General features: G+C 37.2%; 1 protein-coding gene across 1 annotated transcript in view; it reads right to left on the reverse strand.

Annotated features, from left to right (window-relative positions):
• LOC131155206 (exosome complex exonuclease RRP44 homolog A) overlaps window positions 1-12,783 on the reverse strand; it is a 68,020-nt gene that overhangs the window by 23,022 nt on the left and 32,215 nt on the right. The window contains exons 17-18 of the mRNA XM_058108175.1: window positions 10,797-10,908; window positions 53-173 (exon numbers count right to left, since the gene is read on the reverse strand). Of these exons, the coding sequence (XP_057964158.1) occupies window positions 53-173; window positions 10,797-10,908 (233 nt within the window). The remainder of the gene's footprint in view (window positions 1-52; window positions 174-10,796; window positions 10,909-12,783) is intronic.

Below are 12,783 nucleotides of genomic sequence, written 5' to 3' on the forward strand. Positions count from 1 at the left end.
AAAGTTATAAAAAACCCACAGGATGTGCATCAGCTATGCCAGTACACTTTACCACAGCATTGTCAAGCGAATCAGCCAGGGATTTTGATGATGAGATATCCAAGTTGAGTCCAACAGCAGTAGCTGTTTGCAGCAGAGGCTCAAGCATCTCTCGGGTTGGGCTAGGATGGCGCCTGCATGTAGAATTACCAACCACAGGATTCAGATATTTGGAAATTTTCAACAATAAAGTAACACTTTTCTGACTCAACTGGGCAACTTAGGTGGAAGGTTTAAGTGATTCATTTGAGATGGATGTTTTAGACACTTATCTAACGCTATAAAAAGAACCAGGTGTAAAATGGCAGTTCTGGTATGCTTCAAGATACTAGCATACCTAAAAGAAATAATGGCAATGAGTCAGACAAACTTCTTGATCTACTTAAATCTTGGCAACAAACTTTTTTCCCTCTTGACTCAAAAACAAAAAACTTAAAAGAGTATACAATTCTTTTGTAGAAAGTGGCCTCACATGTATCTTTCCAAATTCCAAGCAAATTTTCCACCACACAAAATGTATATAATGTTCATTCCATTTCAAAGGGTAGGCGAAAGTTCCTGATGTTTTCTAACACAAGAACAGGTTGAACTCATGCACTTATTTGTGCCATTATTTACCATGCAACTTCAGCAAGTGAACAAGAATGATACAATTTGGTACCTTCTTGTCCACAATGCCAGGCTAAATATACACAAGTGAAAATTACCACCCAATTTGCAGCTCAATTTTCAATACAACCGCACAGCGCAAGGCAGGCTATCACCCTGGCCCCCAAGAGAGCGTGAAAAGCGGGAGTAGAAGGCAGTCTTTTACAATAAACCAAAAAGAAGAAAGAAAAAGGGAAGCAGATAGAATGAGTCACAGGAAGCTATTTTAATTTTGAGTGATCAGTGTATTAAGCCACATTGATCTAGCTTGCTCAGCCCATAGAATCAATAACAAAAAAAAAACCACAATAATTGAGTCCTCATTGACATCTGATCTTCCATAGAAATGAATTTATTCATTGTTTAGGGAGACCAATAATATATCTACGGAATAAATTTGTATAATTGTTCTATATTTAATATATTTCTATTATTAACATAACAGAACTTTAAAGATAAGAATTGTCGATGGGTGTTCATCTCAGTTCAGGTCAGCAAAAGCTAATATCCCACCAACGAGATTGTTAGGATAGAGATGGGTGGAATGTTGATCTATTAGTGGATCTGTTGGGTAAAGAACAAGCTGAGGAAGTAATGAACTCTGCTATTTCTTGCAAAGAGGGTCCAAATACAGTAATTTGGGAACCTTCAATAGATGGGAAATTTACCAAAGCAAGTGTTGGGAAATTATAAAGGAACGTAAAAAGGAATTCTTAGTTTCAAAATGGATCTGACATCCTATGTTGCCAAAACGGGTGTCAATTTGTATGTGAAAGTCTTGGTTCGCTTGTCTTCAAGAAGTAGGTGTTCAGATGGCCTCTCAATGTGATTGTTGTTCAAATGCCAAGATTGAATCTCTTGCTCGGGAGGTATGGAAACAAGCAGCAGTGGGGTTGGGTGTTAGTCGTATGGCAACGAATACATGGAAAGCCAGAGTTAATTTCTAGTTTAGTTGTGCAAGACGGGCCTCACAGTTAGGCATTTTGGTAGGTCTCATATCTAGTCTCATCATTTGGAGACTTTAGACTCGTTGATGTAAAGCCAGGATGGAATCAATTCATGATTCGGTGAGAACTGTGTGGCTTGATATTAAATATTGGCTGAGATCCATTTCGAACAAGTTGACTAAATGTGCACCTGCTTCTTGCACGGATATTGTAGTCCTTCCGTTCCTTCGTGCTTTGGATATTCAAATAAAAAATGTGAGGGTCCGTCTTCCTCGTGTAGTCAAATGGTGTAAACCTGGGATAGGTTGGGTTAAGTTGAATGTGGATGGAAGTTGTAAAGGTAACCCAGGTAATTGTGGTGGTGGAGGCATGATAAGAGATGAAAGAGGATTATTTAAAGCAGTTTTTTACTCATTACTGGGTTATGGAACCAATAATATGGCTGAATTGAAAGAGATTATTATAGGGATTAATCTGTGCAAGGATCTCGGATTTGATCAAGTGGAGATTGCCTGTAACTCTGCTTTGTTGGTTCAGTGGATTAATTCTGGGAAGTGTTCGGCTTAGAACTTATGGGAATTATGGGAAGAGCTTATGTTAGCATTGAGAGGCATACAGTACAAAGTGGAACGTGTTTACAGGGAGACGAATCAAAGTGTGTATTTTCTTGCTAAGTAGAGTGAATCTGGTATATCTCGATCATATAGTTGCCAGGATGAGCTTCCCCAGCAAGTCAGGGGAATGATTCGATTGGATTTGTTGGGATTTCCTTTCTTGCGCTCGTGATGCTTTGTGCTAGTGTTTGTGAAGGTTGGAGTGGTTGGTTTATTTCTCGAGATCTTCCGAAGTTTTGTTTGTTTTCCACTTATAGTTGTTTAGTTCTTATTTATTTGTTTGGTTGTTGGTCATTGGTTTATTGGTTTTGAATAAGTTGGTTAAGTCAGTTTTAGATTCTTGGGGTTTGATTTTGTTTTCCCCAAGTCTCAAGGTTGGAACCACGGTATTCTTTCGCCATAAGTGAGGGATTTTCTAATAAAGATAGGAGGTGCCGCCCTCTTTTTCCAAAAAAAAACAGGTACAGAAATTCTTTAGTTTTTTTTTTTTCACCATTCATGTCCCCCTCTATCTAGCATCATAACCTTCATGTACTTTCTAAACACCTCAAACAGCATTCCTTTTTAGTTGTTTTTTTCCATTTTTATTTTATGTGAATCTAGGGGATGATTCCTAGCTAGCAAAGAGAGTTGGTGGTGAGATCAATATGTTCAAAAAGCTGGCAAGACAGAACGAATTTAATTTAGAACATGGCAAAAATATAGAAACCAAGTTCTTAAATTTCCACAAAATTGTAGAAATTTCCATCGAAATTTTTGATTTCTATCACCCTCGAAATCGAAATGGCAGTTGATTTACGTCTTGCATAATTTCCATCGAAATCTCAACAAATCATCCGAAATTTATTGAAATCTCAAAATCAAAATTTGAACCATGCAATAAAATTTCCTCGAAATTCAAATGAGGGATTTAGGAGTGAAATGAAATTTCTCTTTTAATTTATTTTATTTATTTTTATCGAAACAAATGATTATTACAAGTGCTTTTGAAATTATATGAAAAAATAAACTTACAACAACATTTTATTTAACCATTCATTTCTAAATTATCATTTTTTGTATAATAAAAAATATTTAAATGATTTCTGAATTTCATTTGTATTAACTAATTCACTAAATATGTTGCATGTACATTGTCTTACAAATATGTTTAATGCGCATATTATATTACAACTTCTCCACCTTATACAGATCATAGATGTATTTACTTGTAATATATCAGTCCTAAAACTTACATTATTATGTCTATTAATCATTTCTAAAGCTTCATAAAAGAATTTCATGTTTTACTACTAATTTCCATTATTTTTTCAAATCAAAATCAAAATTTTAGTCAATTTTTTTGTATTTTTGGAGCTCCGAAATTGGAGTCGAAATCAAAATTCAATACCTTGATAGAAACATAGAAAATTTTGAGATGTATACAAATGTAAGAAAAGATGCAAAAAGGTCATTAGTGAAGCTAAACATAGAGCATATAATATTTTATACACTAGACTAGATACAAAGAAGGAGAATGAGCCGTATTTAAGCTTTCTAGGTAATGAAAGATGTATAAAAAATGAGGGTGATAGTGACATGGTTAAAGAAGGAGACATAAGAAAGGTTGCAAAGTTACTTTAGTAAGCTATTTGATGAAAACCAAGTAGAAGATGTAAACTCAGAATTGGAAATGAGGAAAAGGCTAAAAGTTTGATATTTGTTCACAAAATTAGAGTTAATGAAGTTAATTTTGCATTAAAAAAGATGAAAAATGGAAAAGCTATAAGACTGTATGATATCCTAATTGAAATTTGGAAAAGAAGAGGGACTTGTACATGATTTTTATTGACATATAGAAAGCAGATTACCTAGGGAAGTTCTATAATGGGTTCTAGAGGAAAAAAAAAAAAGTGTATACAGTAGGTATACCCTGTCATTAAGGATATGTAATGGCTAGGATTAGGACTCCATTTGTGGAGCATAGGGAATTTCCAAAAGTGTACATTAAGGATTCACTTTTAGCCCTAGCATTTGTGATGGATGAACGTATAAGGAGTATCCAAAAAGAGATTCGATGTGTAAACTGTTTGCAAATGATACTGGCTTGATTGATGAAACTAGGAGAGGAGTATAATCTAAGTTAGAATTATGGGGAGAAGCTTTGTAATTTGGAGGTTATAGGTGTCAACGGAACAGCAAATAGCAAAGCAGAAGATTTCTTTCCTTACTTCAGCCCACATTTATTTCCTTATATTTCAATCCATTATTTTGTACAATTAGCATATATTTAGCTTACATGTATAGCGCTTGACAGATTATAGTTTACTTGTATAGGGCTAGAATCATACTAGACCTTATTTACTTTCCATGTATAGCATTCTTGTAAAGTATACATATAATATACAAAACTCATCACAAAATATTTGACATGGTATCAGAGCCAGCCGACTACTAGTTTTTTTTTCCCTTCGATTTTTTGTCTTCATGATTTCGTGGCTGTTGTGGTTTTGTTTCTTCTGGAATTTTTCTCTGTTCTTTCTATACTTCAGTGGCTGTGGCTGTGGCTGTGGCTGTGGCTGTTGGCACAGCAGGTTTCTAGGTTGCCATTTATTCCTCCAGTTTATGTTCTTGTGATTCTCGGCAAGTAGGCAACAGTTTTCTGTTGCTGTTTGTGACTTTCGGCAAGCAGGCACAGCTGGTTTCTGGTTTGCCACTTATTTCTCCAGTTTCTGTTGCTGTTTGTGACTCTTGGCGAGCAGGCTTGTGACTTTCGGCAAGCAGGCACAGCAGGTTTCTGGTTTGCTACTTATTTCTCCAGTTTCTGTTGCTGTTTGTGACTCTCGGCAAGCAGGCAACAGCTTTCTGTTGCTGTTTCTGGCACTTATCTTCTCAGCACAGCAGGTTTTTGGTTCACTACCCGCGTTGTTTATTTTGGGCTTCTAGATTTTCTGGTGGTCTGTTTCTTTTGGCAGTCTGTTTTTTTTTTTTTGGGCTTCTAGATTTTCTCCATTATTTACCATAGACTCCGCACCTGTGTATGCCAAGTTTATGGGCAACAATTATTCTACGTGGGCAATTCAATTTGAACTTTTCCTGAAGGGAAAAGATCTTTGGGGTCATATTGATGGCACGGATTGTGCACCCATTCCTGATAAATCCAAACAGACCATAGCTTGTCCATCATGGGTTGTACTTGATGCTCGGATTATGCCGTGGCTTCTTGGCTCGGATGAGCCACATATTGTCCCCAACTTGCGACCTTGTCACACCGCTCAATCCATGTGGATTTATTTAAAAACAGTATATCATCAAGATAACGGTGTCCGTCGTTTTCAGTTAAAGCATGCGATTGTCATGTTTCAACATGACAATCGTTCCATCCAAGACTATTATTCGAGTTCATGTGGCTTCTCTTCCCATTATTCAACGTCTTCACGAGACTAGTCGTCGTGATCAGTTTCTTATGAAACTCCGCCCCGAGTATGAATCTGTTTGCTCGTCTCTGCTAAATCGCTCTCCTATTCCTTCTCTAGATGTTTGTTTTGATGAGTTACTTCGTGAAAAACAACAGCTTAGTACTCAAGTTACTTTGGCACAATCTCATGGTAGTTCCGAGTCTGTCCTTGTGGCTTATGCTGCTCAAAGACGAGGACCGCCTGCGCATTCTAGCACTTTGAAGTGTTTTTGCTGCAAAGAATTTGGACATAACTCTGCTAATTGTCCCAAGAAATTCTGCTCTTATTGCAAGAAGAAGGGTCACATTATCAAAGAATGTCGTATCCGCCCACAGACTTCTGTTTGTGTAACCCTCACAGTGACTTTTGCAGCCCCTAGCTCTTCTTCAGGTGACTTCTCTGTTCCTGCACCTCCTCCAACGAATTACTGCACACCCGAAATGGTGCAACAAATGCTAATTTCAACATTATCAACAATACGGCTCCAAGGTAACAATTCTACTAATCTCTGGTATGTGGACTCGGGTGCATCTAATCACATGACGAATAATCCCACTACCTTGTGTCATGTTCGGCCCTACACTAGTCAATCTGCTATTCAGACTGCCAATGGCAGTTCTTTGCCAATAGCTACTGTCGGGGATGCCTCTTCTAAGTTCCTAATGTATTTCTTGCTCCTCAACTTTCCACGAATCTTATTTCTGTTGGTCAATTAGTTGATAACAATTGTGCTGTTAGTTTTTCTGGTAATGGTTGTGTTGTGCAGGACCAAGTAACGAGGGAGCCAATCGCAAAGGGACCTAAAGTGGGGTGCTTGTTTCCACTACTTTTGCTTATTCCAGCACGTTCTCCAGTTTCTTCTATTAAGTCTTTTGCTTGTAATAATGTTTCAGATCTTAGTATGGTGTGGCATCGTCGTTTAGGCCATCACAAAACTCTTATCTCATGTATTGAACTCTAGTTTACTTGGTGATAAAGAAAGTTCGTCTTTATCTCTTGAGCATGCCTCTTGTAAACTTGGTAAAAGCAAAACTCTTCCCTTCCCTTCCCTTTGCATGCTAGTAAAGCTTCTCAGTGTTTTGAGCTTATCCATAGTGATGTTTAGGGACCTTCCCCAGTTAGTTCATATGAAAAATTTAAATACTATGTGACTTTCATTGATGATCATAGCAAATTTACTTGGGTCTACTTTCTTTGCTCTAAATCTGAGGTTTTTCGTACTTTCACTGAGTTTTTAGCATATGTTGACAATCAATTTTCTGCTTCCATTAAGACACTATGCACAGATTTGGTGAATATGTGTCTACTAAGTTTCAGGCATTTTTGGCTTCTAAAGGCATTATTCATCAAAGTTTATGTCTTGCTACTCCCCAACAGAGAATGGAGTACCCGAACGGAAAAAATCGTCATCTCCCAGATGTGGTCCGTACTCTCTTGCTAGAATCCTCTGTTCCATCCTTGTTCTGGGTAGAGGCTCTGAAAATTGCTACTTACTTTATTAATCGTTTACCTTCTCAAGTCCTACTCATGGAGTCTCCCTATTTCCATTTATTTGCTAAGCAACCTAGTTACGATAACCTCCGTACCTTTGGTTGTGTATGTTTTGTTCATTTACCTCCTCATGAACGACATAAATTATCTACTCAATCGTTTCGATGTGCATTCTTGGGATACAATGCGTGTCAAAAGGGATTGTTTGCTATCATCCTACATTACATCGTACACGCATTTCTAAAAATGCTATTTTCTTTGAAAATCAACATTTCTTTCCTATGTCCACCCTCCTCTCCTACTGATATTCTCCCCTCCTTTGAGGAGCAGTTCTCGGATCCTCATCCAGTTAGTTCTTGTTTTAAACCAAGTAGTGTGCATACGCGGCGCCCCAGCCCATAGTTTCTTCCGGTAGCTCATCCGATATCTGATCCTACCACGCTCCAAATTCAGTCAGTTGCAGCACCTCCAAAGCCTTTGGTATGTCGTTCTTCTCGAGTGTCTATAACCCCAGACAGGTATGGGTTTTCCTCTTCAAGTTCTGGTAACTCTGTTTCAGCTCTTACAGGAAGATATTCTCGAGTGTCTGTACCCCAGTTGCATTGTCCAATTTAGATATTCCCACTTCCAACTCACACGCTGCCAAGCATGATGGTTGGTAACAAGCTATGCAGGAAGAAATTGCGGCTCTAGAGGCCAATCACACCTGGGACATTGAGCCTTGTCCTCCCACCATTGTTCCTATGGGTTGTAAATGGGTTTACACAATCAAGATCTGATCTGATGGAAGTCTAGATCGTTACAAAGCTTGCCTTGCACTTGGGAATAATCAAAAATATGGTGCCAATTATGAAGAGACCTTTGCTACTGCAGCTAAGATGACTACTGTTCATACGATTCTGGCTATTGCTGCTTCCAGTGAGTAGCCACTACATCAAATGGATGTCAAGAATGCTTTTCTTCACAGGGATCTTAAATAGTGTATTTATATGAAGCCACTTGCGGGCTTGTTTCCCTCTCCGACTTCACATGTGTGCAAGCTTCGTCGTTCTCTTTATGGTCTCAAACAAGTTCCAAGGGCCTGGTTTGATAAATTCCACACCACTTTATTACAATTTTCATTCAAAGTATGACACTTCATTGTTTCTTCGGAAATCAGACATGGGTATTGTTGTTCTTTTGGTTTATGTTGATGATATTGTGATTACTGGTTCCGATTCTGATTTACTTGCTCAACTCAAGACTCATCTCTCAGAGTGTCCTTTCATATGAAAGATCTTAGCTCTCTCACATATTTTCTTGGTCTTGAGGTGAATCGTAGTCCCTCAGGTATTTCACTCAATCAACATAAGTATGCTAGTGACTTGGTGGCCACAGCTAGCCTTCATAAGGATACTTCTGTTGATACCCCCATGGAATTAAATGTCAAGCTTCGCAAAGAGGAGGGTGATTACTTGTTGATCCCACTTTATACCGGAAGTTGGTGGGTAGTCTTGTCCATCTCACCATTACTAGACCAGACATTTCTTTTGTTGTACAACAAGTCAACCAGTTTCTTCAGACTCCTCATCATTTCATTTGGCTGCTATTCGTAGGATCATATGATATGCTCAGGGCACTTAAACCCGTGGTTTATTCTTCCCTGCAGGCAATTCTACTCACCTTGCTTTTTATAGCGATGCTGATTGGGCTAGTTGTGCAAATACACGTCGCTCCATCACTAGATGGTGTGTGTTCTTAGGTGATGCATTGATCACTTGGAAAAGTAAGAAGCAAGATAGAATTTCTAAGTCATCGACAGAATCTGAATACTGGGCGATGTCTCTTGCTTGTTCTGAAATTATTTGGCTTCGAGGCTTACTTATTGAGCTAGATTATTCTGAGACCGATCCTATACCTTTACATGTCAATGATACGAGTGCTATCCAGATCATGGCCAATCCTGTCTATCATGAGCACATGAAGCATATTGAAGTCGATTGTCACTCCATCCGTGAAGCATTTGAAACTCGTGTTATCACTCTTCCACACATTTCCAAAGAATTACAAATTGTGGATATCTTCATCAAGGCTCTCACTCGCCATCAACATTGCTTCCTAAGTAGCAAATTGATGTTTGTTGATCAACCCACATCAATTTGAGGGGGGCTGTCAATGGAACAGCAAACAGCAAAGCAAATGATTTCTTTCCTTACTTCAGCCCACATTTATTTCCTTATATTTCAATTCATTATTTTGTACAGTTAGCATATATTTAGCTTACATGTATAGGGCTTGACAGATTATAATTTACTTGTATAGGGCTAGAATCGTGCTAGACCTTATTTACTTTCCATGTATAGAATTCTTGTAAAGTCCATATATAATATACAGAACTCAAGGCCAATTCATTCGGCCATTCACAAAAAATTTGACAATAGGATATGTAGAAATAGTATAGAATATATGAAATGTTATATGAGTCATATTAGGAAGAAAATTGGAGAAAAGATTAACCTTGATGGTCAAGAAATTAATAGCACTAGAAGATTTTGATGCATTGGATATGCATGCTGAAGGAGAAATCGAAAAAGATGTAATAGATAGAGTTGATGCAGGTTAGGTGAAATGGAGAAGTCCTTTGGGCGTGTTGTGTCATCATAGAACGCCCTTAAAATAAAAAAGAAAGGTTCATAGAACAGCTATAAGACTAGCTACGCTATATGGATCAAAATGTTAGGCAACTAAGAAACAACATATCCAAGTAGCAAAAGTTGTCAAAATGAGAATGCTAAGGTGGATGAGTGGTATAATATTAAAAGATAAATTAAGGAATAAATATATTTGCAAGAAGATAGGCACAAAAGCTATAGAAAATTAGATAAGGAAGTGGCAGAAATGGTTTGGGCACCAGCAATGTAGGTCATATAGTGCTCAATGAGGAGTGAGCTAGCTTAGGTGGCAATAGAAGGTGGGTTAGACCTAAAATAACTTGGAATAAGATAGCGAGTATGGATTTAGCAGCCCTCAAATCGTCAGAGTAAATTGCCCAAGATCGTGTAAATTAATAGAAAAGGATTCATGTAATCGACCCCACCTAGTAGGATTTAAGGCTTTGTTTGTTGTTGTTTTGTGGTATGGTGTCTCCAGCATGAATCAATCACTTCCTACTTGTCACCTAGACATCATTTTTTTGTCTTATAACATTTCCATTAATTCATTTCAGCACAAGTCCTACAGCCACAATGGATAGGAGAGGAGGAGGGGGGTGGATGAGAATGAATTAGGAAAACATAAGGTATATGAGAAGAAACATAGGGATAACAGAATAAAATAAGAATAAGTAAATAATAAAGAACATAAAAAGTAGCCGTAGGCAATCAATAATATAATTAGAACTTGAATAGGAAAGCACGGGGACTATGAGTAACTCATGTGCACCCAAGGAAGACCAAGCAAGAATTTCAGTAAATAAATTCATGGGGCACGTTTGATTTCATATGCTGGTTAGAGGTGTATGTTCAAGGATTATTTTTGTGGGGAGGGCGGGAGTTTGGATTTGGAACTAATGACCATTATGATCATTTTTTGATTGAGAATATAACTTGAGGAACCAATGAGACACAAATACTAGAACTTACCTTAGCAATGAGCATAAGGGATAATGTTTCAGGATTTTTTCTGCAACTGAAACATTAGCAGCAAGCATAAACTCCTCAACCATTTGGTTTGCTTCTCGAATTTGGTACATACCTGAAAAAATAACTCACACATTAGTAAATATGTCCAAAAAAGAAAGACATTCCTTCGAAAAGAGAAACATTTATATGCACAAACAAGAAATTGGCAACCAACAAGAAAATTTGCAATGAAGGATTGTTCAGATTATGAAGAGTTAATCCATTCAACACACAGGAAATTTTGAAAAAAAGATGTTGCTTCATAAAAATCTAATCATATTAGGATGATTTTGGCCAGCTTTGCATAAGATTTAACATATGAGATTATGAGTACCTTCTAAAACTAGATGAATACAATAACTAAGAACTCACAAGCAATACCCTCTTTTGATGAATAATGAGAAAGGGAAAAACATTTTTATCAAACCAGACAAAAAAATAAGCCACCTAGCTGACTTATACAGGCTGAATTATTGATCAAAACTTGAGATCCTTTCCCTAAACATTGACAATTATGACTACAAATGTATTATTTGATCTTTTAAAGTAATCATCACATTAGTGAAAGTATGGTACAGAAAACAGTTATTCCTTATTTTTTTATTTTTAGCCCCTGCCCCTGGATCAATTATTCAAACACACCACCCTCCCTGTCCAAAAAAGATACTGCCTGCCCAAATTCAACACTCTATACCCCATACCAATCGGAGATTCCCACATAGCCATGTACCAAAGACAGTTCTAGACTACAGGTCTATCTCATATGCTGCTGGATATGATACTTGTCCATTACTTCTAGATATGTGTCTGAAACTTCACATACATGTCTGAAGTTTAAATATAAATATTTTTTGACTTCAAGGTGCGTCCAGTACTTCTTTGATGCATGTAGATAGATACCAAGCACAAAATGTAAGCAGAGATGACCTTCTCAGGCATTAGACTAAGATTGAGTTTAAAAAAGAGATAATTTGTAGCTTAAGGAATATTCATGAAATTATCTACAATCAAATCGTGACTATGGAATAGAGCATGACAATATGTATAATGAAAAAATTAGTATTTATAAAAAAATATATATATATTTTTTTTATAAAAGAAGAAAATTAATTAATATTGAAAAAGGAGTACAAAGAGGATGATTCATCCTCCTGAATGGAAAACATTGGAAGAGAAAAAGCTATTAAATCAAGAAACAAAGTCAAAAGCATCACCCTGACAAAGCCATTCAATCCCATTGCATGTCGGTAAAAGAGACTCCCTTCAAACAACTAGATGAATAAAGCCATAAAAATGCAAGAAAACCTATTCCATCAGGGAAAAAAAAAAAGTGCAGAGAAATAAAAGCTGGCACTTAAATATGCAAGAATTTTTCACCAAAAAATGCATAAAAAATCACAAGAACTGCTGATTTCATATCTATTTCTTGTCCTACATTTTTGACTTATCCATGTTGTACCGTATCCTAATACTCCAGAATTCCCATGCTTCCATGTCCTGTATCTGTATCATATTGTATAGCAACTACACCTATATAGTACCACTATCCTATAACTATATCTGTGCTTCATAGATAAGCAGTTGTCAAACTGGAACACCAACTGGAAATATGTTTGAGGCATTTGAGCCAGGAAAAACAGAATGATGAGAATAATATACCCTTGGATGCCTTATTGGGGGTCTAAGGATCGAACGATGTATGTAGCAGCCTCACTACTCCTAACAGCTTCAAGAACAAAAAAATCACTTGAACAAATTATACGATTTGATATATTTTGCAAAGGATGCAGATCAGATGAGATAAGGATATGTACATCATGCCCTCCCCTAGGCTCCCAATATGGCATGGGAACCTTGTACACTAGAAGGTGATGTTTTTTTTTAATGCTGACGGTAGAGAGACAAAAGACATACTGTTGCCTACATGTGCAACAAGAATGAGACAGCG

The sequence above is a fragment of the Malania oleifera genome, chromosome 1 (genome assembly GCF_029873635.1).
Source record: "Malania oleifera isolate guangnan ecotype guangnan chromosome 1, ASM2987363v1, whole genome shotgun sequence".
NCBI classification, from domain to species: Eukaryota; Viridiplantae; Streptophyta; class Magnoliopsida; order Santalales; family Ximeniaceae; genus Malania; species Malania oleifera.